The sequence below is a fragment of the Rhincodon typus genome, chromosome 37, assembly GCF_021869965.1.
Source record: "Rhincodon typus isolate 14 chromosome 37, sRhiTyp1.1, whole genome shotgun sequence".
Taxonomy (NCBI): domain Eukaryota; kingdom Metazoa; phylum Chordata; class Chondrichthyes; order Orectolobiformes; family Rhincodontidae; genus Rhincodon; species Rhincodon typus.
Window position 1 is genome coordinate 15,687,938 of NC_063368.1, and position 23,030 is coordinate 15,710,967.

The 23,030-nt window shown below is 40.4% G+C and overlaps 1 protein-coding gene across 1 annotated transcript in view; it reads right to left on the reverse strand.

Moving 5' to 3' along the window:
• Positions 1 to 8,172: 8,172 nt before the first annotated feature.
• LOC109913114 (dynein axonemal assembly factor 3) overlaps positions 8,173 to 23,030 on the reverse strand; it is a 22,220-nt gene continuing 7,362 nt past the window's right edge. Inside the window, exons 2-11 of the mRNA XM_048617371.1 lie at positions 22,253 to 22,395; positions 21,558 to 21,651; positions 21,265 to 21,422; positions 19,934 to 20,110; positions 18,941 to 19,063; positions 18,043 to 18,165; positions 15,029 to 15,296; positions 14,437 to 14,551; positions 11,418 to 11,492; positions 8,173 to 10,337 (exon numbers count right to left, since the gene is read on the reverse strand). Coding sequence (XP_048473328.1) covers positions 10,184 to 10,337; positions 11,418 to 11,492; positions 14,437 to 14,551; positions 15,029 to 15,296; positions 18,043 to 18,165; positions 18,941 to 19,063; positions 19,934 to 20,110; positions 21,265 to 21,422; positions 21,558 to 21,651; positions 22,253 to 22,395 — 1,430 coding nt within the window. The 3' untranslated portion in view covers positions 8,173 to 10,183. The remainder of the gene's footprint in view (positions 10,338 to 11,417; positions 11,493 to 14,436; positions 14,552 to 15,028; positions 15,297 to 18,042; positions 18,166 to 18,940; positions 19,064 to 19,933; positions 20,111 to 21,264; positions 21,423 to 21,557; positions 21,652 to 22,252; positions 22,396 to 23,030) is intronic.

Here is a 23,030-nt window from a genome sequence, read left to right on the forward strand (position 1 = left end):
TTCTGAAGAAGGGTCTAGGCCTGAAACGTCAGCCTTCCTGCTCCTCTGATGCTGCTTGGCCTGCTGTGTTCATCCAGCTCTACACCTTGTTATCTCAGATTCTCCAGCATCTGCAGTTCCTACTATCTCCAAAAAACAAGCGATCTGACTTTGTGATACTACGGTGGCTCAGCGGTTAGTACTGCTACAGCCTCGCAGTGCCAGCGACCCAGGTTTGATTCTGCCCTTGGGGGACTATCTGTGTGGAGTTTGTATATTCTACTTGTGTTTGCGTGGATTTCCTCTGGGTGTTCTGGTTTCCTCCCACAGTCCAAAGATGTGCAGGTACAATGGATTGGCCATACTAAATTGTCCATAGTGTCCATGGATATGCAGGCCAGGTGGGTTAGTCATGGGAAATGCTAGATTACAGGGATAGGATTGGGGGGGGGGGTTCGGGGGCGTGGGTCTGAGTGGCATGCTCTTCGGAGGGTCAGTGTGGACTTGATGGGCCAAATGGCTCGCTTCCACACTCAAGAAATTCTATGATGATTCTATGATACTCCTCATTATGGCACTTGATTTCTGTACTCAAGCCCTGGGGTAAAGTTAAAAATGGTCAAGTTGCCATAGTCCTCCTGGATTATTGGGCTCTTCTCTCATTATAAAGAGAGACACCTGGTAGTGATTTTAACCTGACAGTCACTGTGCCTTGGGAGACGGGAGAACCTGTCATGGTAACCTCGGAGTGGCACCCAGACAAAGAACCTCATGTTTTCAGAGAAATCTTTTTGAGAGATGAATGTTTTGTAGGACATCACTGACTAATAATGGCTGTAGAACTGTTTCACATCCACCTGAGGAAGTTAGGAAGGGAGTTGTGTGTCAGCCCTCAGTGAAACACCTCATTCAGGAGATGACACCTCCAACAGCACAGCAATCTTTCAGTAAAAGGTACAGTCTAATCAGACTGTAAGGCTGCTCTGTCATTAGAGAGAGAAGACTGGTGGTGGTTTAACATGAGGGTCACCCATCCCCGAGGTGAGGGGAAGAGGTTGAGGAGAGTCCTTCGTAGCAACCTCAGCCAGTGTGGGAATTGAACCCACACTGTTGGCATCACTCTATATTGCAAACCAGCCATCCAGCCAACTGAGCTAACCAAACCTCTATGTAATCACACAGTGCTGCACTGGGAATAGCAACCTAGATTATTGTCCAAATCCTCTGAGATTTGTTAAGTAACAAAAAGGTACTGCTTGCTTGCCTCTGAACATGCACAAAACACCTGCTCCAAAGAGAACACTATTGAGGTTAAGCAGAAAACATATGGGGCTGAGTAGGCAATAAAGCTGCAGCTGGGTATTAAACAAACAAGTTTTCACAAGTGACTCAATGCTGCTAAACCGACAGATATGTCTGTGGGTGGTGTGATGGCAATGACGCATATTGAACTGTACCATTTTAGCTTGCTATTGTGGTGACTCCTTCGGAAAAAACACAAGGGCAGAATGAAGGGGAGCATTTATGCAGAAGTCAAGATGCACAGTTGTAAATGCAAGAACACATTTGCAGCTGGGTTTGAGATATCCTGGGCAATGTCCATAGAATGGGACAGTGACAGTAGCCTGGTACCAAGTGGGCACTGCAAGAAAGTAATATAGACTGAGCAATGGTAATTAAGTATAGTGTGAGCAGTGATGATTTCTCCTCTCCCTAACCCAGAGGTGCTGAGGCTGATTGTAACCCCAAAAGGACACAGCACAGAACAAGAAATAAACCTGGGACAATGCAATGGTTGATGCTGCACATTAATTTACCTAAATGGCCCATTGAGGAAGCCTCTTGTCATAACTTGAACTGAATGTGATGATATCGCTGTCCCAGGGGACTGATAGAAATAGTCCTCTTTGGGGTTTCAACTTTAAAAGAAGACAGAGTCAGCCCTGCTTCTTGGTTAACACAATAAGGTTTTATTTTTGGCCAATGAGTTGGATCATGGATATTTTGAACAGGTGCAGGGTATTTTTATAATAAGACAACAAATGGATTAAATGTGGCCTGACAGACTCGAGCTGAAACTGGACAAAACACCACACAATGGATTATAAAGGATTAGATGCAATGGGTGAGAAAAGTTCGCGATGAGTGAGCATTTGTCTTATGTTCAAACTTGCATGACGTCGGTTCTAAATGTTCTTGTCAACCTAACTTCATGTTGATGTGCAAATCAGCTACAGGTTTCATGGTAGATGTCCCCACATGTGCAATTTTCACCTCATCTACCTTAAAGTTCACAATTCCTGCTGGGGTATTGGCTCCATTGGCTTCAGCAGACGTCTGCCACACATTCATTTGTTGTTAGTCAATGTGTAAGCGTAGACTGTGATTGTTTACTGGCTGTTAGGCTATAAAAGGCATCATAGCAGAGTTTAAGACCCACTTGCATGTGATTTGAGAAGTTGTGGAGTTGTACAGCACGGAAATCGATCCTTTGGTCCGATTTGTCTATGTCGACCAGATATCCTAAATTAATCAGCAAGGAGATGGCCTCGTGGTATTACCGCCGAACTGTTAATCCAGAGACCCAGATAATGTTCTGGGGACCCGAGTTCGATGGTGAAATTTGAATTCAATAAAATATCTGGAAGTAAGAACCTAATGATGACCGTGAATCCACTGTCGATTGTTGGAAAAACCCATCTGGTTCACTAATGTCCTTCAGGGAAGGAAATATGCCATCCTTACCTGGTCTGGCCTACATGTGACTCCAGACCCACAGCAATGTGTTGACTCTGAACTGCCTTCTGGGCAATTAGGGATGGGCAATAAATGCTGCCTAGCAGCGACACCATCATCCCATGAATGAATTTAAAAAAAGTCTAGGCCCATTTGCCAGGACTTGATCCATATCCCTCTAAACACTTCCTATTCATGTAGCATATTCAAGTCAGCAAATGATGATGAGATTCCTCCCCCTCCCGCATTCAGGGGCACTTTGATGGCCTAAATACAGCTGCAGCTCAGAAATCTAAATCTCTTATAGAATCATTGAACAGCAATTTGTCCCATGAGTCTGCCCCAGCTCATTTGAAGAGAAAGCAATTTGCTCCAATCCTCGACTGGTGGTTTTGTGGTACAATTGCAGTGCCCCTACCTCGAAGCTAAAAATTCTGGGCTCAAGACCCTGCCAAAACTGGTTGGCCATGGAAAGAGTATTCATATTGTTGGTCTAGTAACATCTGTGGAGAGAGAAAAACATAGTCAATGTTTCAAACCTGGTGTGACTCCTCTTCTGAATTGAAAGGTGCTGGACAATAAGTTATCTTTTATACTTTTGACAGAGGCAGAGGAGGAGCAAAAGAGGGCAGGTGGTATGAAGACTTAATATAAAAGACAAAGGGGTTGTTAATAATGGAAAATGAAAGAAAAAGATGGTGAATTAAGGTGTGAAAGGGAGAAATTTAATCCTTGTTACTAAATGCAAAGTAAAAAGATGCATGACACCGTTGTGAAGCAAGTAGTGGGGAAGGGAATGTAAGAAAAATGGATAATTAAAGTTACTGAATTCAATGTTGAGACCACAAGGCCTAAGCAGAAAGAAAATCTGGTGTTGTTCCACGACCTTGCGTTATGCTTCATTGGAACATTGTAGCAGGCCCAGGACAGAAATGGTTGCATGAGATTAAGGTGGCTTACTGAAATAGTGAGCAAATGGAAGGTCAGGGTCATTCCTGCAGACAGAATGGGGGTATTGAATTTCTCCAGTGTTTGTTTCCAATTTCCAGCGTCCGCAGTATTTTGCCTTTATTCATGCTGCAGTTTAAGGATGAATAATCAACTTGGGAATCCTCCATTCCTCGAAGAGGGAGTAAAAAGGTATGTATGTGAAGATACATTTTATGAAAATAACTCCTCTGTTCTTGCTTCATTCTCTTGAAACTTTTTTTCTTCTATTTATCCAATTTCCCTTGGAAGGCTGTGATTGAACTTGCATGCATCATCCTATTAAGCAGTCCATTCTAAACAATAACCATTAACTTGTGTAAAAAAGATTTACCTCATGCTGCTCCTAGTTTTTTTGACAATCACTTAAATCTGTGCTCTCTGTTCATCAGCCCTTCAGACATTGAAAATATCGTAATCTTTCATCATTTTTAAACACCTCTATCATCTCACATCCAGTCCATCTGCTTCAGGGAGCCTCCATGGTGATCCACTGGACCCATCTTATTGGTTAACTTCAGTCAACACGTTAAGCCTTTGTCCTTGCTAAAGTATGGTGTCTAGAATTTCTCTCTGTAGAAGGAGTGGCAGATGGAGTTTAATTTAGATAAATGTGAGGTGCTACATTTTGGTAGAGCAAATCAGGGCAGGACTTATATGCTTAATGGTCAGGTCCTGGGGAGTGTTGCCGAACAAAGAGACCTTGGAGTGCCGGTTCATAACTCCCTGAAAGTGGAGTCGCAGGTAGACAGGGTAGTGAAGAAGGCATTTGGAATTCTTGCCTTTATTGGTTATTGCATTGAGTATAGGTGTTGGGAGGTCATGTTGCGGCTATACAGGACACTGTACAATTTACGCCATTTTTGGAATACTGGTCTCCTTGCTATATGAAGAATTTTGTTAAACTTGAAAGGATTCATAAAAGATTTAAAAGGATATTGCCAGATTGAAGGGTTTGAGCTATAGGGAGAGGCTGAATAGTCTGGGGCTATTTTTCCTGGAGCATTGGAGGCTGAGGGGTGACCTTATAGAGGTTTCTAAAATCATAAGGGGCATGGATAGGGTGAATAGCCAAGGTCTTTTACCCACGGTTGGAGAGTCCAAAGCTAGAGGGCATAAGTTTAAGGTGAGAGGGGAAAGATTTAAAAGGACCTGAAGGGCAATTTTTTCACCCAGAGGGTGGTGCATGTCTGGAATGAACTGCCAGAGGAGATGGTGGAGGCTGGTACAATTACAACATTTACAAGGCATCTGAATGGGAATATGAATAGGAAGGGTTTAGAGGGACATGGGCCTACTGCTGACAAATGGGACTAGGTTAATGTAGGATATCTGGTTGGCATGGATGAGTCAGACTGAAGGGTTGGTTTCTGCGTTGTACAACTCTGTTTCTACAAGCTTTCATGAATCCATGCTGACTCTGCTTATATGATTATGTTTTGACAAATGTGCTATTATTCCCTTAATAATTGAATTCCAATACATTTTCCAACAATAGACGTTAGGCTAATTGGCCTATAGTTACCCACTTTTTGATTCCATCTCTTTTTGATTAGGGGTCTCATATTGGCACATTTCCAATCCTCTAGTACTTCTCCAGAATCCAAGGATCTTTGGAAAATTATAGAGTCATACAGCACAGAAACAGACCCCTCAGTCCAACCAGTCATTGCCGGCCATAATCCCAAACTAAACTAGTCCCACTTGCCTACACTTGGCCCATATCCCTCCAAACATTTTCTATTCATGTACTTATCTAAATGTTTTTTAAACATCATAACTGTACGTGCATCCACCATTTCCTCAGGAAGTTCATTTCACACACTCCTGTGACTTCTGACTTTGTCCACCCCAGTCCAACATGGCACCTCCACAATATATCTATCTTTGCAGAATGCTCTTGAGGTCCCAAGTGCTCCTTGTGGCCCGTCAGACAGCGTGGCCAATGTTTACTGGTTAGGTAAAACCCTCCCCATTATGTCCCTTCACCTGTTCAATGTTCCTCCTGGTAGAGGAACAGAGGGATCAATCATCTTGATGGGTTTAGTTTAACAAGTCATTCGCAGACCACATGCTAAATATTCAGGCTACAGGCAATCTCTAATATCGAACTTAATGTAACAACACTGTCATTATAACAGAGCAATGATGTACAGCAGCACCACTAAAAGGTACAGTGTGGTAATACATTCTGGTCCAGGAAGCCTCTAATATCTCCCATTTAGCGCCACTACTGATAACACGCTTTCATTTTAGATCGAGTTTAAAAACATGGAAGTCTCCCGAATCGCTTTCAATTTCTGATTGCTTCGGATTAAACCTAGTTGCTAAATTATTATACTGCATGCGTTTAGAATTTGGTTTCTTTTGACATTTGGTGCCTTTTTGCTGCCTTCAGCTTTCCCAACTACTTATTTTGTAAAATCCAGTGCATTGGAGATTAGAGTGAGCCATGTAGTTTCGAATTTGTAGCGAGAATTCACTCGACAAAGAAACTGTATTCTTCCTCTTGCAGTGGAGATATTACCAAGGTAGCCTCATTGTGTTCCCTGGAAGAGGTGGGGAGGTTACAAATATTCTCACGGCACATTTTGCTTTTATTTTATCAAATTGCACTTATTGTCAGACTCTTTAAATTTTAATTTTGGTGGTGGGGAATTGCAAAGTCCTACCCCGCTGTATGCATTACGGGTTCAGCCAGTTCTGAAGATGCATTTATACTGATCTTCAGCTTTAGTATATTTTCAGGCGAACATGTGCAGTGGCAATAAGCAAGAAAGAAAGCAATGAGTGGGCAGCGCTTCCTTGCGGCAAAATTATTTAGCGCATTTTCCATTGAGTGAGAGCTGTAATTCCGAAACTCACTGCAATTTACAGACAAGATGCAGGCTCCTACTCCTACTGATGAGTTGTGAATTAGGGCTCAACTGTCTATTGATGGCATGGATAGAGTGAAAAGTATGAGGATTTTTCCCAGGCTGGAGAGGCCAATTACTAGGGAACACAGGTTCAAGGTTCAGGGGTGTGGGTGGTGAAAAGAGATGGGCGAGGCACGTTTTTCACGCAAAGGGTGGTGAGTGCCTGGAACACGCTGCCAGAGGAGCTGGTGGAAGCAGACACAATGGCAGCATTCAAGAAACACCTGGACGAATACATGAATAGAGAGGGAATAGAGGGATATGGATTTTGTAAGTGAAGACAGTTTTAGTATAGAAGGGCAAAGTATGTTGGTGAAGACTTGGAGGGCTGAAGGGCCTGCTCCTGTACCGTATTGTTTTTTGTCTATATTCAGAAGTGTCACTGGACTCAAAATGTTGTTACACTCCCCATGGATGCATTTTCTGCTTTTATTTCATATTTCAAGCATTTGCAGTATTTTGCTTTTATTCATTGTAGGTGTGCCTGCTCCTGGCATGCACTCCTGCACTCTTCATTGAACTAAGGTTGATCTCCTGCTTTGATTACAATGGTAGAGTGGAGAATATACCAGGCCAAGAATTTACTAATTCTGGTTCAGCACAACTCTGCTGATGAGCCATAGCACCTTGTGGGTACCCACTGTTCAGATGTTGGATCTGTTCAAAAATTGTGTAAGCTGCAGTGGTCAATTCAGCTGATGCTGTCATGGACAAACTCATCTGTGATTGGTGGATGGGTGACGCTGAGGTCGTGTACTTTTTCTCGTTGGTTGATGTAGTTGTTTCCGGTGCCTAGGTAGAAGCCGGTAGTTGGTCTGCCTTTTATTCAGTTTTATAGCAGTTTTGCTACAACTTAGTGGCATGTACCCAGAGAACAGCTAAGAGTCAACCACATTGCTCAGGGCTTGGCATCAAATGTAGGCCAGACCTGGTAAGGACGACAGATTTCTGTCCCGAAGCAGATGGGTTTTTTATGATAATAGTTACATGGTTGCCATTTGGCCAGTTTCTAATGCCCAGTATTATTGAATAAAACTTTCAGCATCTGGTGGAATTCATCCCATGTCCCCAGAACAGTAGCTTGGGCTTCTGGATTGTTAGTCTAGTGACATTCCCGCCCCCTCTGCCATGACAATGCAGCCCACTGCAGTTCTAGCACCTTAAAAAAGCTATCCACTTTGGTTCACCTGTCTTCAACCCTTAATATTCCCTTTTCATTTTCTTCTTAATGCTTTATCTGACTTTCTCCTCTCCTTAAAATGAAAGGTTAAAAAAAACTCAGTGCATCTTCACTGCAACATTTAAAATTTAATTTTGAAAAGTGCTGACTGTCTTAGTTGCAATCAACCATTCAGAAAAAAAATCAGATTTGCAATAGGAGGCTAGTGAATGGAACTCAATGTACATGTTAAAATATTACACAGAGTTTATTTTCCTAAGTACAGATGGAAGCAACCCTGTCCTCTGTCTCTATTTACCACGCTGCATGCCACATCTGGATGCTGCTCCATAGAGGAAACTATAAAGAACACAAAACAATGAGTAGTATAAATATTCATAAACAATATTGCCCCAGCTATGTCCACTGATTTGCTTCAGTGATGTTACAGCATGGTCCACCTGATATGGAATGGTGAAAGTTAAAATGGCTAACAATGCAGCTGAAATTTCTCCTGTCAGACAGACAGTGACGCTACCAAGCTAAGTTCATATGATATGATTCAGGTGTAATCCAACAGTGAATGCAATTATCTTAGACCATATTTGTAAACCACAGTGGGGTAATGTAATCTTTTGGCAACAGTCAATGTTGGATTGGCCAATTGTTAAACACATAGCTCAATCACATTGCCCAATTTTCACTTTCAACTGACTTCAATACAAAGGTCAGAAGTCGCACTTCACCTGACATAGGGGCACCACTCCAAAAGCTTGTGATTTCAAATAAACCTGTTGGACTATAACCTGGTGTCATGTGACTTCTACCTTGTCCACCCCAGTCCAACACCGGCACCTCCACTTCCATCAATACAAAAGGTAACTGAGAGAGATATAGAATGGCCACCTAATGTAGTATCCTCCACATTAACCCTTCACTGAAAGTTCATATTGTCTCCATTCTTCTCCACTGAAGGGATGTTTCTTTTAAGATCTTTCTTGACCATAATGGCTTACCACTAGTACATACTTCCCAACAAACCGCATTGAAACTCCCCATTTACTTACCAATCAGTGACAGAGCCTTCAACCATCTTAGTCCTACTGTCTAGTTCCCTGTCTCTGAGGTTTGCACTTTATTTATCCTCCAAAACCTTCCCAAAAGAAAACTTTGACTATGTCTTCAGACACTTCTCTAAATCTCCTTTTGCTCTGTTTCTCCTTTGAGACACATTGGAGATATGATCAAGGCACAGTACAGATTTTAGCTGATTAGTAAGTAGGAGAATCAACTTCAATGCTCACAAGAGGAAACATAAATATAAAGGCTGAATGATTACACCCATGTAACAACACATGAATATAGTTTTCACTCCGACTACTCTGAGAAAGTGATGACATTGAATTTCTGCTGTCTGGTCAGCTCATCCTGTATAAACCTTAAATAAATGAAGAAACCTGTCAACCTTTCAAAACAGTAAAAACTTTATGCCACTGAGTACCAACACTTTTGTAAAGCCTATTTTGCTTTAAATAAAGGTGCTAAGAAACTAAGAAAGGAAAACAATAAACTAATAGGATTCTGAAGGGTAAGTTAGAGTCACCATTATCCCAGAGGACATTGGGTTGCTCTCTCATTATAGAGAGACAACTGGCGGTGGTTTAACCTGAGGATCACCACGCCTCAGGTGAGAGGAGAGGTTGAGAAGGAGAATCCTTTGTGGTAACCTCAGCCAGTGCAGGCATTGAACCCACCTTGTTGGCATCACTTTGTATTGCAAACCAGCCATTTTGCCCCCAGGAGTCTGAGGGGATACATGGATTGTGGCAATACTTCCGATCATATTTAGCAGTAGACAGTAGGCCGTACAGAATGGAGATACCACATTCTTAGAGCAATAAGTTGCATTTCTCTGCTCTCCTCATGTTCAGCAAGACATTCCAAGAGAAACTCACAGGGCAACGATCAAAGACAAAAAGCAGGAGAGATAGAGAAATTAATTAGAAAATAAGGTTGGGGCGTAAAATAAAGATGAAACCTGAAGGCAGGTGGATGTCCCCGATGTTGGGCTTATTCATTTCTTGGGTCAATTACCTGATTTAGTCCCAAAGAATTTTAGTCAACTTCAATGGAAAAACCAGGAAACCTTCAACTCAGACTGTACGGTCACTGTCAGAAATTGTAGTAAACAATAATTTCCCATCACAGCATCACAAGCTTGAATTGATAATTCATTCAGCTGATTGTTTTACAATGAAGTTCAAGTGTTAAAATCTGATGTGCACCTTTTAGAATGTTCCACTATCATCTCCATTTTTAAAAGCATTAGGACAAATCAGTATGTGATAAGAGATGTTTGTTACTTCTGTTTTGCTCAGCTAATCGCTGCCTCACATTGGCTAAATCAAAGATATGGACCATCCTTTAATTCAAAACGTGCAAACAAGTCTTTCTCATCATCTATGTTCCCAAAAGGCATAAAGCCTGCCTCCTTTGCCATTTCCATTGCACGGCTGACAAACTTGGTCATTAGTTCCTTGCGCAGATCTAGCATAAACCTGGTGAAACAAAAATGTGACACTTAATTTTAAACCTTTCCACATCTCTCTTCCAAGCAAAGCAAGTCACAGTAACAGAGGCAGGAACTTGCTCCTGTACAGTAGGAATGTTTCAAAGTCTTCATAAAAATTGTTGAGAAACAGTATTTGTTAATCCCATACTTATAATGTACAGGGTAAGTCTAACATTTACATTGGTTCGGTGGTGGTTCACTGCAAACTTTTTTTGCCTGAGTTATTTATTCTAGGCCCCAACTAAGGGTCAGTCAGTTGGATACCTGTAGCTCATCATGAGCAACTTTGTTTGAAATGCAACTCATTGTACAGTATGGATGTATTTACAATATTCACCTGATTTTACAGCATGGATATTTAGCAAAACCAATTGAATATTCCAGCACTTGGAAGCATGGAGCTTTAGTAGCTGCTGCAAGTAACCTTTGACACCAGTACTGCAATAGAGTGATTCTTGCTGAATGAGCAGAAGCATATCTGACAGCTTAATTTTGGCTGTTTACATTCACGCAGTCCTTCAGTTTATTAAACTTTGATTCTGTTGATCTGTACCTATGCTTGTGCAAATGGAGTCTCAGCATGGGTAGATGTAATGCCTCATACATTGGGCAAGCAAATACACAATATATGTTCAGACCCTCAAAGAAATGATGGGTTTCTGCATGGGTCATATGTAATACTACAAACAAGAGAAGGAAACATTCGGCCCCTTGGGCCTGCTTCGCTATTCGATAAGAATATGGATGAACTGGTTGTGTTTTGAACTCCACATTTCCATTTACCCCCAATAATCCTTGTTTTCCCTGCATAACAAGAATCTATCCACCTCTGCATTAAAAGTATTGAATCACCCTGGCTCCATTGCCTTCTCAGGCAGAGAGTTCCAGAGTCGCAAAACCCTTGGAAAGAAAAAAAATGCTCATCCCTGTCCTGGAATGGTGGCCACCAATTCTTCATTTGAAAGGTACCAAAGCATTGCAAGGCAGTGGAAAATGATTAAAAATCTTGTCAATGACCAGAGTAAGGACTATTTAAGGAAAATATCAGAAGCCACAAAAAACTTACTTTGTTAATTCCACAATTAGAGTTGCTCGTGGTGCAGCAATCTGCCTCAACTCTGGTTTTAAATGGTGAAGCATACTGAGGAGGAAAATTTTAGAAAAAGATTATTGAAAGGTACAGAAAGAGACAAATTACAAGTAATAGTATGAATGAATGGTGATATGGTGGTAATGCCACTTGACTAGTATCCAGAGCTCCAGGCTAATGTTCTGGGGATATGGGTTCAAATTCCCTCATGGCAGATGATGGAATTTTAATCTGCACTTTTTTTTTAAACGAAGTTAAAAGCAATTGTCATAAAACCCCATGTGGTTCACTACCACCTGGTCTGGCCTGCATGTGACTCCAGACTGTGGTTGACTCTTAACTGCCCTCTGGCCAATTAGGGATAGCTTAGCCAGTGATACCACATTGCATGATCTAAATAAAACAATAAGAGGAAGTAGAATATCAATGGGAAGCTTAAGATAATGCAGGCAGCGCAAAGGTTCAGTAGCTAGTATTGCTGCCTCGCAGCAGAAACGACCCAGGTTTGAGTTCAACCTTGGGTGGCTGTCTGTGTGGAGTTTGCAAGTTCTCCCCGTATCTGCATGGGTTTCTGCCAGGTGCTCAGGTTTCCTCCCACAGTCCGAAAATGTGCAGGCTAGGTGAGCTAGCCATAGTAAATGTGGGGTTGTGGTGGGAGGCTGGGATCATGAAAATGCAAAATCATAAGACAGTAAAAGGGAATAGATTCCACATGAAGTGTCAGGGAAGAATGTAGGAAAAAAAAAGGCTCACAAGAGGAAATCAGAATGTTTGCAAAAATATGCACTAATGGAGTTGAGCTGTTGAAATAATTACTTACAACATACACATACAGAGAAACAAAACTCAAAGTATCAGACACAGGAAGTCTTTAAAGATGGTGGGCAGAACCCAGATATAGTAATCCCATTTCCAACAGATTCCAGAGATAGTAGGAACTGCAGATGCTGGAGAATCTGAGATAACAAGGTGTAGAGATTCTATTTCTGTTTACAAAGGCAAGGGTTGAGTAATCACACAGGTAGGAAACCTATGGCCACTTAGCCATTTGAAATTAATGCTGAATTCCATTAGACTCTATTCTACTGATCCCAAGTCTTTATCCCACAGTGATGAAATGATGATTTTATGGAGGTGGCATAAATGGTCTTCATTGGTGGACAGGATCAGTTTAAGTGTAATGATTTGAAGTGATTTCAATCCTCCGCCCATTAAAAATGAAAAACAAAATCATGGGTGCATCTGTTGGAGTGAAAAAAAAACATTCTTGGGACAACATTTATTGGCAGGCCATCTGCAGTACCTTAGGAAAAAAAAATACTATCCCATTCTGCAGTTTCAATAGACTTCATTGTTGACATTTCCCAAAGACTGTTAGAGAGTCATAGAGAAATACAGCATGGAATCAGGCCCAACTCAGCCAGTTCCAATTGCTCGCATTTGGTCCATATCCCTATAAACCCTTCCTATCTATGTACCTATCCAAATGTTTTTTAAATGTTGCTATTGTACGCAGTCCGTTCCATATACGCACCACTCTCTGCATGAAGAAGTTGCCCTTCAGCTCCTTAAACCTTTCCCCTCTCACCTTAAACCTATCTCCTCTAGTTGTCAATTCCCTGGGAAAAAGACTATATGCATTCATCCTTTCTCTGCCCCTCATCATTTTATACACCTCAATAAGGTCACCCTACGTTCTCTTACATTCCAAGGAATAAAGTCCCATCCTGGCCAACATCTCCCTATAACTCAGGCCTACTGTCCAAGCAACATCCTTGTATATCTTTTTTGCACACTTTCCAGTTTAACTATGTCTTTTTCCTATAACAGGGTGACCAAAACTGTACACAATACGCCAAGTGCAGTCTCACCAATGACTTATATAACTGTAACATAATGTCCCAATTCCTATACTCAATGTCTCGAATGATGAAGGCCAGCATGCTAAATGCCTTCTTCACCACCCTGTGACGCCGCTTTCAATAAACTATGTACTTGTACTCCTAGGTTCCTCTGTTCCACCTGGCTCTTTGTGAATTCATTGTGAATGCTTGGCTGAGTTTCAAAAACTCCCAAATCAATTATCTCAGCAGGTAGCTGAGTACACATTTTGGTTGACAGTTTTGAGGGGCCATTAAAAGATTAGACACTTCTGACGTGGTGAGTAAATGTGAATGAGAGTTTATTTCCAGTATCAAATATATATGATTGAAAGCTCTCTTAGACTGTTTTCTTCTCACTCCCCCCTTCATTCCTGGGATCTGTCAATAGTGGACACTGGGTGAGTGACTACAGAGAAGACTTGGAAATGAAGGTGTATGGAGGTGACATGGGATTTTTAAAAATTCAATCATGGGATGGGCATTGGTGTCTACGTCAGCATTTATTGCCCACCCTTAATTACACAGAAGGCAGTTAAGAGTCAACCACATTGCTGTAGGCCAGATCATGTAAGGATGGCAGATGACTTTCCCTAAATGGCATTAATAGATGGTTACCCATAAACAGTGTGACATGGTTGCCATTAGACCACATTTTTTCTTCCAGTTTTTCAGTGAATCAAATTTCACCACCTGCTATGGTGGGATTTGAACCGACCTCCCATTAAGCACCATTAATTTAGAGTTCTGGATTCCTCTTCAAATGACATTGCCACTATGTTGCCATCTCCCTCGAAGGCATAGAAGCACATAATGGCATGGCGAAGGCATGAAAATATTGTGGAAATGTGGAACCAGGGGGTGAGGTGAGGGCTAGAGGGTCTGACAGCCTTTTACACAAATTTCTCAGAGAAGCAAGGCTGGCTTTCTAACCCAGCTGCCATGGTACTCCTCCACCTCAATGGCTGCCTCTGAGCTTGCTTCTCAGAATGAAAGATATGGCGTGGGAATCCCTTTTTAAAAGGTGATAAGTGTACCAAGTGAGAAAATTTCCTGTGTGTGCTATATAATGCCTGTCCCAAGAGCAAAACTCTGGCCCGTAGTCTCCAGTTTACCTGCAGGAAAAGTAGATCACATTAAACCTCTCACAGTAATTGTTCTTCTTATGAAGCTCTGTTACACAGTTCATTGGTAGAAAATGAATCTTCACATCAGGCAAGGGGAGATAATCTGAGGGAAGAAAAAAAAAAGTTGAGGAACTGGAATTTTCTTACATCTCGTCAAGTGAACAAATAGAAACTACAGATGCTATCAGAACCATAGTTGAACTAATCACAAAAACAAACAAATTATGCAAAGATTGTGAAAACAAGGTAAGTTTGATGTGAATTTACACTATGGAAGTGCCTTCTTGAACCTACAATCTTGCACCATGAAGTCTGAAATAAGTTATGGGAGTAAAACAAGTTTTTGGCACTGTTACTCTACTGATGTCTTGAACTAACCCAGAGATATATAATGGAAGTCAACCGTACCTTCATTTAACCTCTTCAATATGCAACTTGTATAAATCAAAGATAAGTTAATTTTATGACATATGTAATTATTAACCATTGTTAACTTATAATTGTTAATTATTAACAATTATGAACAAACCACAGGATTAATGTTCTAGGTTTTGTTGCTGAGCTCTGCTGTAAACCATACCATATTCAGCTGCACAATGGCCTCCACTAGAGTCTGTGTCATCCAAATCATTGCTTTGCTTCACTGTTCCTTCCTCCGTCACAATCTCTGGATGTTGATGTGTATGAGTCGATTCATTTTTTATGTTAGAAGAGTCATTCTCTGTCTCGCCTTCCTCTTCTGTAATCTCACTCAAGGTGGCCTTTTCTGTTGGCAGTGCATATTTCTCCTTAGCAACTAGCTCATGGAGCAAGGCTGTTATGTTATATTGAGAGATATCCTGTGCTGTCTACAGAGCAGAAATATGATCTTTTTAAAAAATGTATTGCCATTATTATATACAAATGATATAATTATGCACAAATGGAGATGTGCCATGAGCAGTTATTATCTTGATACTAGTGTTATGACTAGTCCCAGGCAAGGATCCCCAATTCATCATGATCCCGGGTGAGGACGAAAGAACTGTGTACCTTTCTTTATTCAACCCCCCCACCTTGGTTGGTTGCAACAATGCTAATTTAAAAAGGATTCCTTGCCTCACGGATATTTTGCCTCGCTTAAATGTACTTATATTTTAAAAGGAGCCAATTTAACCAGTTTTTTTGAGTTAAGATTCGGTTTATTATCAACTAAGGTATGAGCAACTAATAATGAAATGTGACAGACATGTACACGGAACAGAAATGAGAGATGAGCCCAAAGTATAAATGTATAAAAAGATTATATGAATCTGACTTTGATTTGTCTTTTTGATTTGAGAAATCTTGCAGCTGTTTGGGATAATCCTGGAAATTGTAGATCGGTCAGTCTTATTTCTGTGGTGGGCAAATTATTGGAGAGGATTCTGAGAGATAGTGTTTATGATTATTTGGAAAAGCACAGTTTGATTAGAAATAGTCAGCATGGCTTTGTGAGGGGCAGGTCATGCCTCACAAGCCTTATTGAATTCTTTGAGGATATGACAAAACACATTGATGAAGGTAGAGCAATGGATGTGGTGTATGTGGATTTTAGCAAGGCATTTGATAAGGTTCCACATGGTAGGCTCATTCAGAAAGTAAGGGGGCATGGGATTCAGGGAAATTTAGCTCTCTGGATACAAAACTGGCTGTCCAATAGAAGACAGAGGGTGGTAGTAGATGGAAAGTATTCAGCCTGGAGCTCGGTGACCAGTGGTGTTCCGCAGGGATCTGTTCTGGGACCTCTGCTCTTTGTGATCTTTATAAATGACTTGGATGAGGAAGTGGAAGGGTGGGTTAGCAAGTTTGCCAATGACACGAAAGTTGGTGGAGTTCTGGACAGTGTGGAGGGCTGTTGTAGGTTGCAACAGGACACTGACAAGATGCAGAGCTGGGCAAAGAAGTGGCAGATTGAATTCAACCCAGAAAAGTGTGAAGTAATTCATTTTGGAAGGTCGAATTTGAATGCAGAGTACAGGGTTAATGGCAGGATTCTCGGCAGTGTGGAGGAACAGAGATATCTTGGGGTCCACATCCATAGATCCCTCAAAGTTGCCACCCAAGTTGATAGGGTTGTAAAGAAGGCATATGGTGTGTTGGCTTTCATTGGCAGGGGAATTGAGTTTAAGAACCGTGAGGTTATGCTGCAGCTCTATAAAACTCTGGTTAGACCACACTTGGAATATTGTGTTCAGTTCTGGTCACCTCATTATAGGAAAGATGTGGAAGCTTTAGAGAGGGTGCAGAGGAGATTTACCAGGATGCTGCCTGGACTGGAGGGCAGGTCTTATGAGGAAAGGTTGAGGGAGCTATGGCTTTTCTCGTTTGAGCGAAGAAGGAAGAGAGGTGAGTTGATAGAGGTGTACAGGATGATGAGAGACATAGATAGAGTGGATAGTCAGAGACGTTTTCCCAGGGCGGAAATGACTATTACAAGGGGGCATAATTTTAAGGTGATTGGAGGAAGGTATAGGGGAGATGTCAGAGGTAGGTTCTTCACACAGAGAGTGGTGGGCGTGTGGAATGCGCTGCCGGCAGTGGTAGCGGAGTCAGATACTTTAGAGACTTCTAAGCGACTCTTGGATAGGTGCGTGGAGGATAGTAAAATGTAGGGTATGCAGGGTAGACTGATCTTAGTAGGATAATAGGTCGGCACAACATCGCGGGCCGCAGGGCCTGCACTGTGCTGTACTGTTCTATCTTCTATGTCTATGTTCTGTGTTAAGGTGTGTGATTCTGGTACAGATGACTTTGGCAGTTGAATAGTTGTTTCTACAGTCAGATGAAGGAGTTTGTCCAATTTCATTTAACCAGGATTTACTGAGCACTTGTTCTCTTTTTACCTACACTCGAGAGGGTATCTAGTGAGAGTTCTGAGCTGTGTCCCTTCATAGCATTCTTTAGTACAGTGGAACCGCAAGGTAGCTCTTGCTTCCTAGGACATAGGGATCAGGAGTTGTACTTGGATTTTAAAATCCCTTTCTTGTTTTTTCTTGAAAGGGTAAAACACAAATACGTCTTCTACCTAGAACTGCCTTGCTTCTGATTCATGTCATGTCTGGAGTCAGTGGAGATCACAGTTCAATTTTTTGAATTGCACCTCTCCCTTTGAAATGTTGCTGCCTAAAGTTCCCTCAACATTCTTCAGGTACAACATTCCATATTCACTCGGGGATTTTAGACAGCCACTCAAATTATTTTCTCAGCTTTTATTTGTTTATTTTAGAAAATGCATGTTGTATTTAGAAGTTTGATATATACAGAAATCACTTGGGACACTAGGTAACTGAAATTCAGTGACATCTCAGTTTCTATTGGGCATGGGCCTGTGGCATAAACATGCCCTTAGTCTGGCATTCACGGTAGGTAGAGGGACATGTTGGCTCCTAGGGAACAAATGTCAGACAGGTGTGCCGGAATTGAAACTTGCTTTCTTTTCAGTGCAACTCCAGGAGCAGGATTTCTAAACACTTACATATCACGTAGGTATCAAGTTCCTTCATGCTGTAATGGGATTGCTAAAATGAAAAGCTTATCACAATGGCAGTAAAGTAGAATGATTTGATTTGTCACCTTTACATGGACACCATTTGCTGTCTTTAGAAAGGATTGCTCTTCAGTTTCAATTCCAAATGCGATATATGGGCTTGTGACAATATCTCCCCAGTAGCCACGGGCAGGAACTTTCTCACCTTTCTGTAAAAAGAGAATGCAATATTCTTGAGGAGTTTACAGAAATTAATTTCTGCTAGTGGTGCTGATACTTCCTGTCACTATATCTTTGCTTTTTTCCTAGTCTTTAATTTTGTCTTTTCTCTTCGTATTAGTCTCCCCATGGCTATCTTAGTATGCTTATATTCTGTTTATGGTGTCAGTTTTATTACCACTTTCAATGAGCCTTTCTTTCCATTGGTCTTGTCTTTTTCGTTTTATGGTTTCACTGTCTGTGGCCCCCACCATCTTTGCGTCTCTTTTTGTAAGATCCTTAACATCACCTTTTCTATTCACCCAGCCCCTTGCCTGAGAAAAATTATACAGTCAATTCCAAACAAAATCTTTTTCCTTCCTTCATGATGGGTACATTTCCTCATCTGCCCCTTCCAAAACTCAACCGATACGTACATTTCTATTGAGTAAATGAAGTGGAAGAAAATTAGAACATCTGATACCTTCATTCAAGTGTTTGTGACATGAAATGAGTGGAAAATGTGATGACATTAAAGTAAGTACTTTGGGAGCTTTCCCGGCCAGCACTCCTGACCCAACTTTTACAGGTCAATAAAACTAATTTGTTATCTTTATTGTTTAAAACACATGGTAATGCTATAAGATCATTGCTTCCTTGCAAATACCTATAAAAAGCTAGCTCCTCATGTAAAAGTTACATGTATGCGTTTTTGCTTTCTACCCAAGTCTATCTTCAAAATTGTATTAATTTTACAATGCAGATATGTGACTTATAGTGACGTACGTAATTCATTAGCAGCCCAGAAGCCAGTGATTTGTTTGGAACATCATACAGCCCTTCACGAACTTCAAATGCCAAGCCTTTATCTCTCCATTGATAGTACTGTCGATTGTTTATTACACGAGCCTATAACAGGACGAAATTATTAATATATTGTAATATAGACAATACAACAACAGCATTTTATGGTTCATTTCTGGTACAGCAAAACAAAAACCTGTGGAATGAAAACTTTCTGCAAGGTCAGCCACATATAGGAATTTTACAATGGAAATATAAAGATAAGAATAAAATCAACTATTTGAAAAAAGAGACTGTTTCTGTGTCTGTGTCCTGAATAAATTATTCCCCAGCTTCTAATGCTGCCTCATCTGAAGATTACAATTGGTCTTGGTTTCTCAGTGAAACATAAAAGGAGGTTGATTGGTAATATGTTAAAAATCTTAGTTCTACACATACTTTGTGCATCAATATTTCCCATTTGAAACTTTCCTAGGTTCAAATGTTCAATGGAAAATGTAAATAATCATTTTCATTTCACTCCCTCCTAATGTGGCCCTGCAATGTCTCAGTTTTGTGTGGCCCAATGTCTCAATCTGCGCTGCAAAGTTTCCAACAAACTGATTTTCCTGCTTTCCACGTGTCCTAAACTGTCAATACCATCACTATGATTGTTCAAATGCAAACTGATATACAAATCAGTAGGCTTACAGTGATGCAGTATTTACACCAACCACCGAAAAAGCTTTTAACATGTTAATTTATTCAGAACATGATAATGCCGGATTGCCAAAATAATCAGCTGAAGCTCAAGTTCCTGTTTATAACATACTGAAATTTGAATTAGATCCATGTCTTAAACGTGAGAAATTTATTATAGTGAATGAGAAAATTCTGTGTCTTCTGAGCACAAAATATCTTAGTTGGTTTTAATGCATGACAATTAGGGCACATATTGAAGTGGTGCATCACCCACCCATGAACTTGAATACTTACCCCTCGCTCATACAATTTCATATGCAAGTCCCAATCATAGACACCGATCTTAGAGTCATATCGGTTGCCCAAGTATTGCCTGTTTCGCATATCCCACATCCGATTGATCTGAAAGATCTTTTGATCAGGATTCCTCCAGAATTTAAAAATTGCTTCCAACTGATCTCGCTCTTTAAACTGCAAAGGTACAAGAAAGAATCCTAAAATTGAAAATCAAATTCTTACAGAAATTTCATTTATTTCAAAGAACTCTTGTTAAACAGCTTATCCATCAGAGTATCAAACTTCAAAGATGTTATCCAAAGATTCATTTAGCATGTGAGCTGTAAGCCATGGTAGCATGCAACCAGTGAATCCCAGATGACTTATGATGCAATCTTCCTTATGCATAATGTTCAAGCTTGGGTTGAATCCAAAGGACATAACTTTGATGCTAAAGAGAATTGGTATTACTGGAGAGAGCAACCTAACTTATTCACTTAGTGTGAACAAAAACTTTAATTATGAGGTTTAAATTGCAAATTTTTACAAGAACCTTGGAACACTAGCTATGGGAATAATCTGAAAAATAATCTGACAGAAAGCTCACAGCCAGACAGAGGAGGATGGATGAATAAATTAACAGTGGTATCAACCTGTATACAATAGTGGAACAGAGACAATTGCTAAGAGAATAGAGGGAAATAAATATATTTACAATGAAGTCAACCTCCATAGGCTTGGAAAAGAGGTGAATGAGAGGAAAAGTAAATAGTACTATCTCCAGATTTATTTTTATTGGAATGGCTAAAGTGATTTGGAAAATCTCTTCAGAAAACAGTTGTACATCTAAATTCATGTACAACACAATCTGATTTCCACATATGTTCACTCCTTCAAATATTGTCCGTAGAAAATATGAAAAAAGACAAATTAGCTCAAATAACCAAACTGATTAAAGTTTATCAATGCAACATAATGGGAGGCTCACATTTCAAGAGGTTGCAGAGACAGTAGTTCAAGAAGGTAGGTCACCACCATCTTCTCAAAGGCAACTGGAAATGGGCATTAAATGCTGGCCTAGTCAGAAATTCCCACATCCCATGAGTTAATAAAGAAATAAAAATGTTATTTATCATGTTTTTAGTAACAGTAAGGTGAAATGAGAATTTTAAAAAAATTAATATTGTTATTGATCCATGAGATATCAATGAATAACTTCCAATGGAAAATAAACTGCAACTGTGTCATAACATTTAAAGAAGTGTTGTCCTCCATAAGTAAATAGCATGGCTTTGGGAGGGGCTTGGATATGTGAGAGAAAATTACGAGCAACTATATGAGCTTTCTACCTTCAGGCCAGACATGTCAGTCATTGGTAGTTTCTTGTGAAGGAAGTCAAGATCTGTTATGTAGTGGATGAAGAGGTTAGCTTTCTCCTGCAGGTAGGTTGCAGTCTGATTCCGTATTAGACTATTCCCAAACAACTCAAGCAGGAGTTCACACTTTTCTGTAAAATCAGCAAAGGGAAAAAACATTCAAGACTCAGTTGCTGGAAAAAATTAAAATGAAAGAAAGCACCATTACAACTGAATTAGATGGTAGTTTGTTTTAGTTTACTCTCAGGCAGTGAATAAAGCCTTACCTTGTAAACCCATCTGTTCTGGAGGTTCCAAAGCAATGGTAAGAAAAAGAAGATGTCGACCTATAAGTTCCAAATTATTCTCAACAATGTAGAACTAGCAAAACAAAGAATATAAAAATGTTAACCAATATGAAATATGATTGTAAAATATATAAATAGATACAGAACATGTTGATCATCATATAAGACTATACCATCAGCTGATTGTTTTAAAAACAGCCACATTAAATGAAAAGATTGATCTATTGGGGTCTGTGGCTGTAACTAGCCAATAGTTGTTCATTTATGGTTATTTATACATTGTTATTAAGTTTGTATCCTTCAGCCATAAGAGATGCTGAGCTCAAAACCTCTCCATGACTATTGTGGCTGTCCAGTAAGAAATGAGACCACAACAGGGAAAACTGGCCATTAGTTGTAATTCTCCCATATTAATTGCAGTGGTTTCAGTCACTTGGGAGAGAAAATAATGACCTGTGTTCTTATTAGTGACAATTGAGAACAAATTAGCAAAAAGTGCAGACATAAATGGACGTAAGGTCACCTCAGCTTCTTAAGTTGAATAGCCTTATGACACACACTGACCAAGTAGTCAACATCCACTGTCTGAGATTTCAGTAGAATCAACACTTCAGGGGAGGAAAGAAGAAAACATTTTAACATATTTAAAAATTCTGCACTCCCCTCATTCTTACATTAATCTTTCTCCGTGGCCAGCGATGAGTTCGGGAAATAGTTGTTAAGAGATGTCGACTATCACCAGCACCAACCATGAGAACATTTAATTCAGGAACACTATCTTCTTTTGAGCTCAGAGCTTCCATTGATGCAGTTAGACCTGAGAGCCAAGATTTACATAAAATCCAATGAGAAGAGTTGGGTAAAAAGGAATTTTAAGCAGACATTGTTGAAACCATTTCTGATTATGCAACCTTTGCTATTTACTTCCCATTGCATTTGAGATAGGGAGTACTATAAACTCAGAAGATTATACCTACGTCCTTTCAATGCTGCTGCAGCTACTGAACTCTGGCCCTTTGATTAAAACAATACAATCAAGTGCTGCCAGATAATCAAAAGTAGTATCAGGCTTTTCCCTGCACTATTTCAAATACTTTTATAAGCTCTGAGTCTGAAATGATCAAGAATTATTGAGGCAATATAGGTTTACATTTCAGTAAGTTCCACAGAGACAGACCATTCATCATGATTAAATAGAATGATGTGGAATGAGGAATTTAGAAAAGTAATTAAAAATTATGGTTCCAGGAGAGCTCAATGAACAATATCTGGATCAAAATAAACCACTACCATCTACGTCATGAGATAGTAGGAACTGCAGATGCTGGAGAATCCGAGACAACAAGATGCAGGGCTGGATGAACACAGCAGGCCAAGCAGCATCATAGGAGCAGAGAGGCTGACGTTTCGGGCCTAGACCCTTCATCAGAAAAGGGGGAGGGGAAGGGGGTT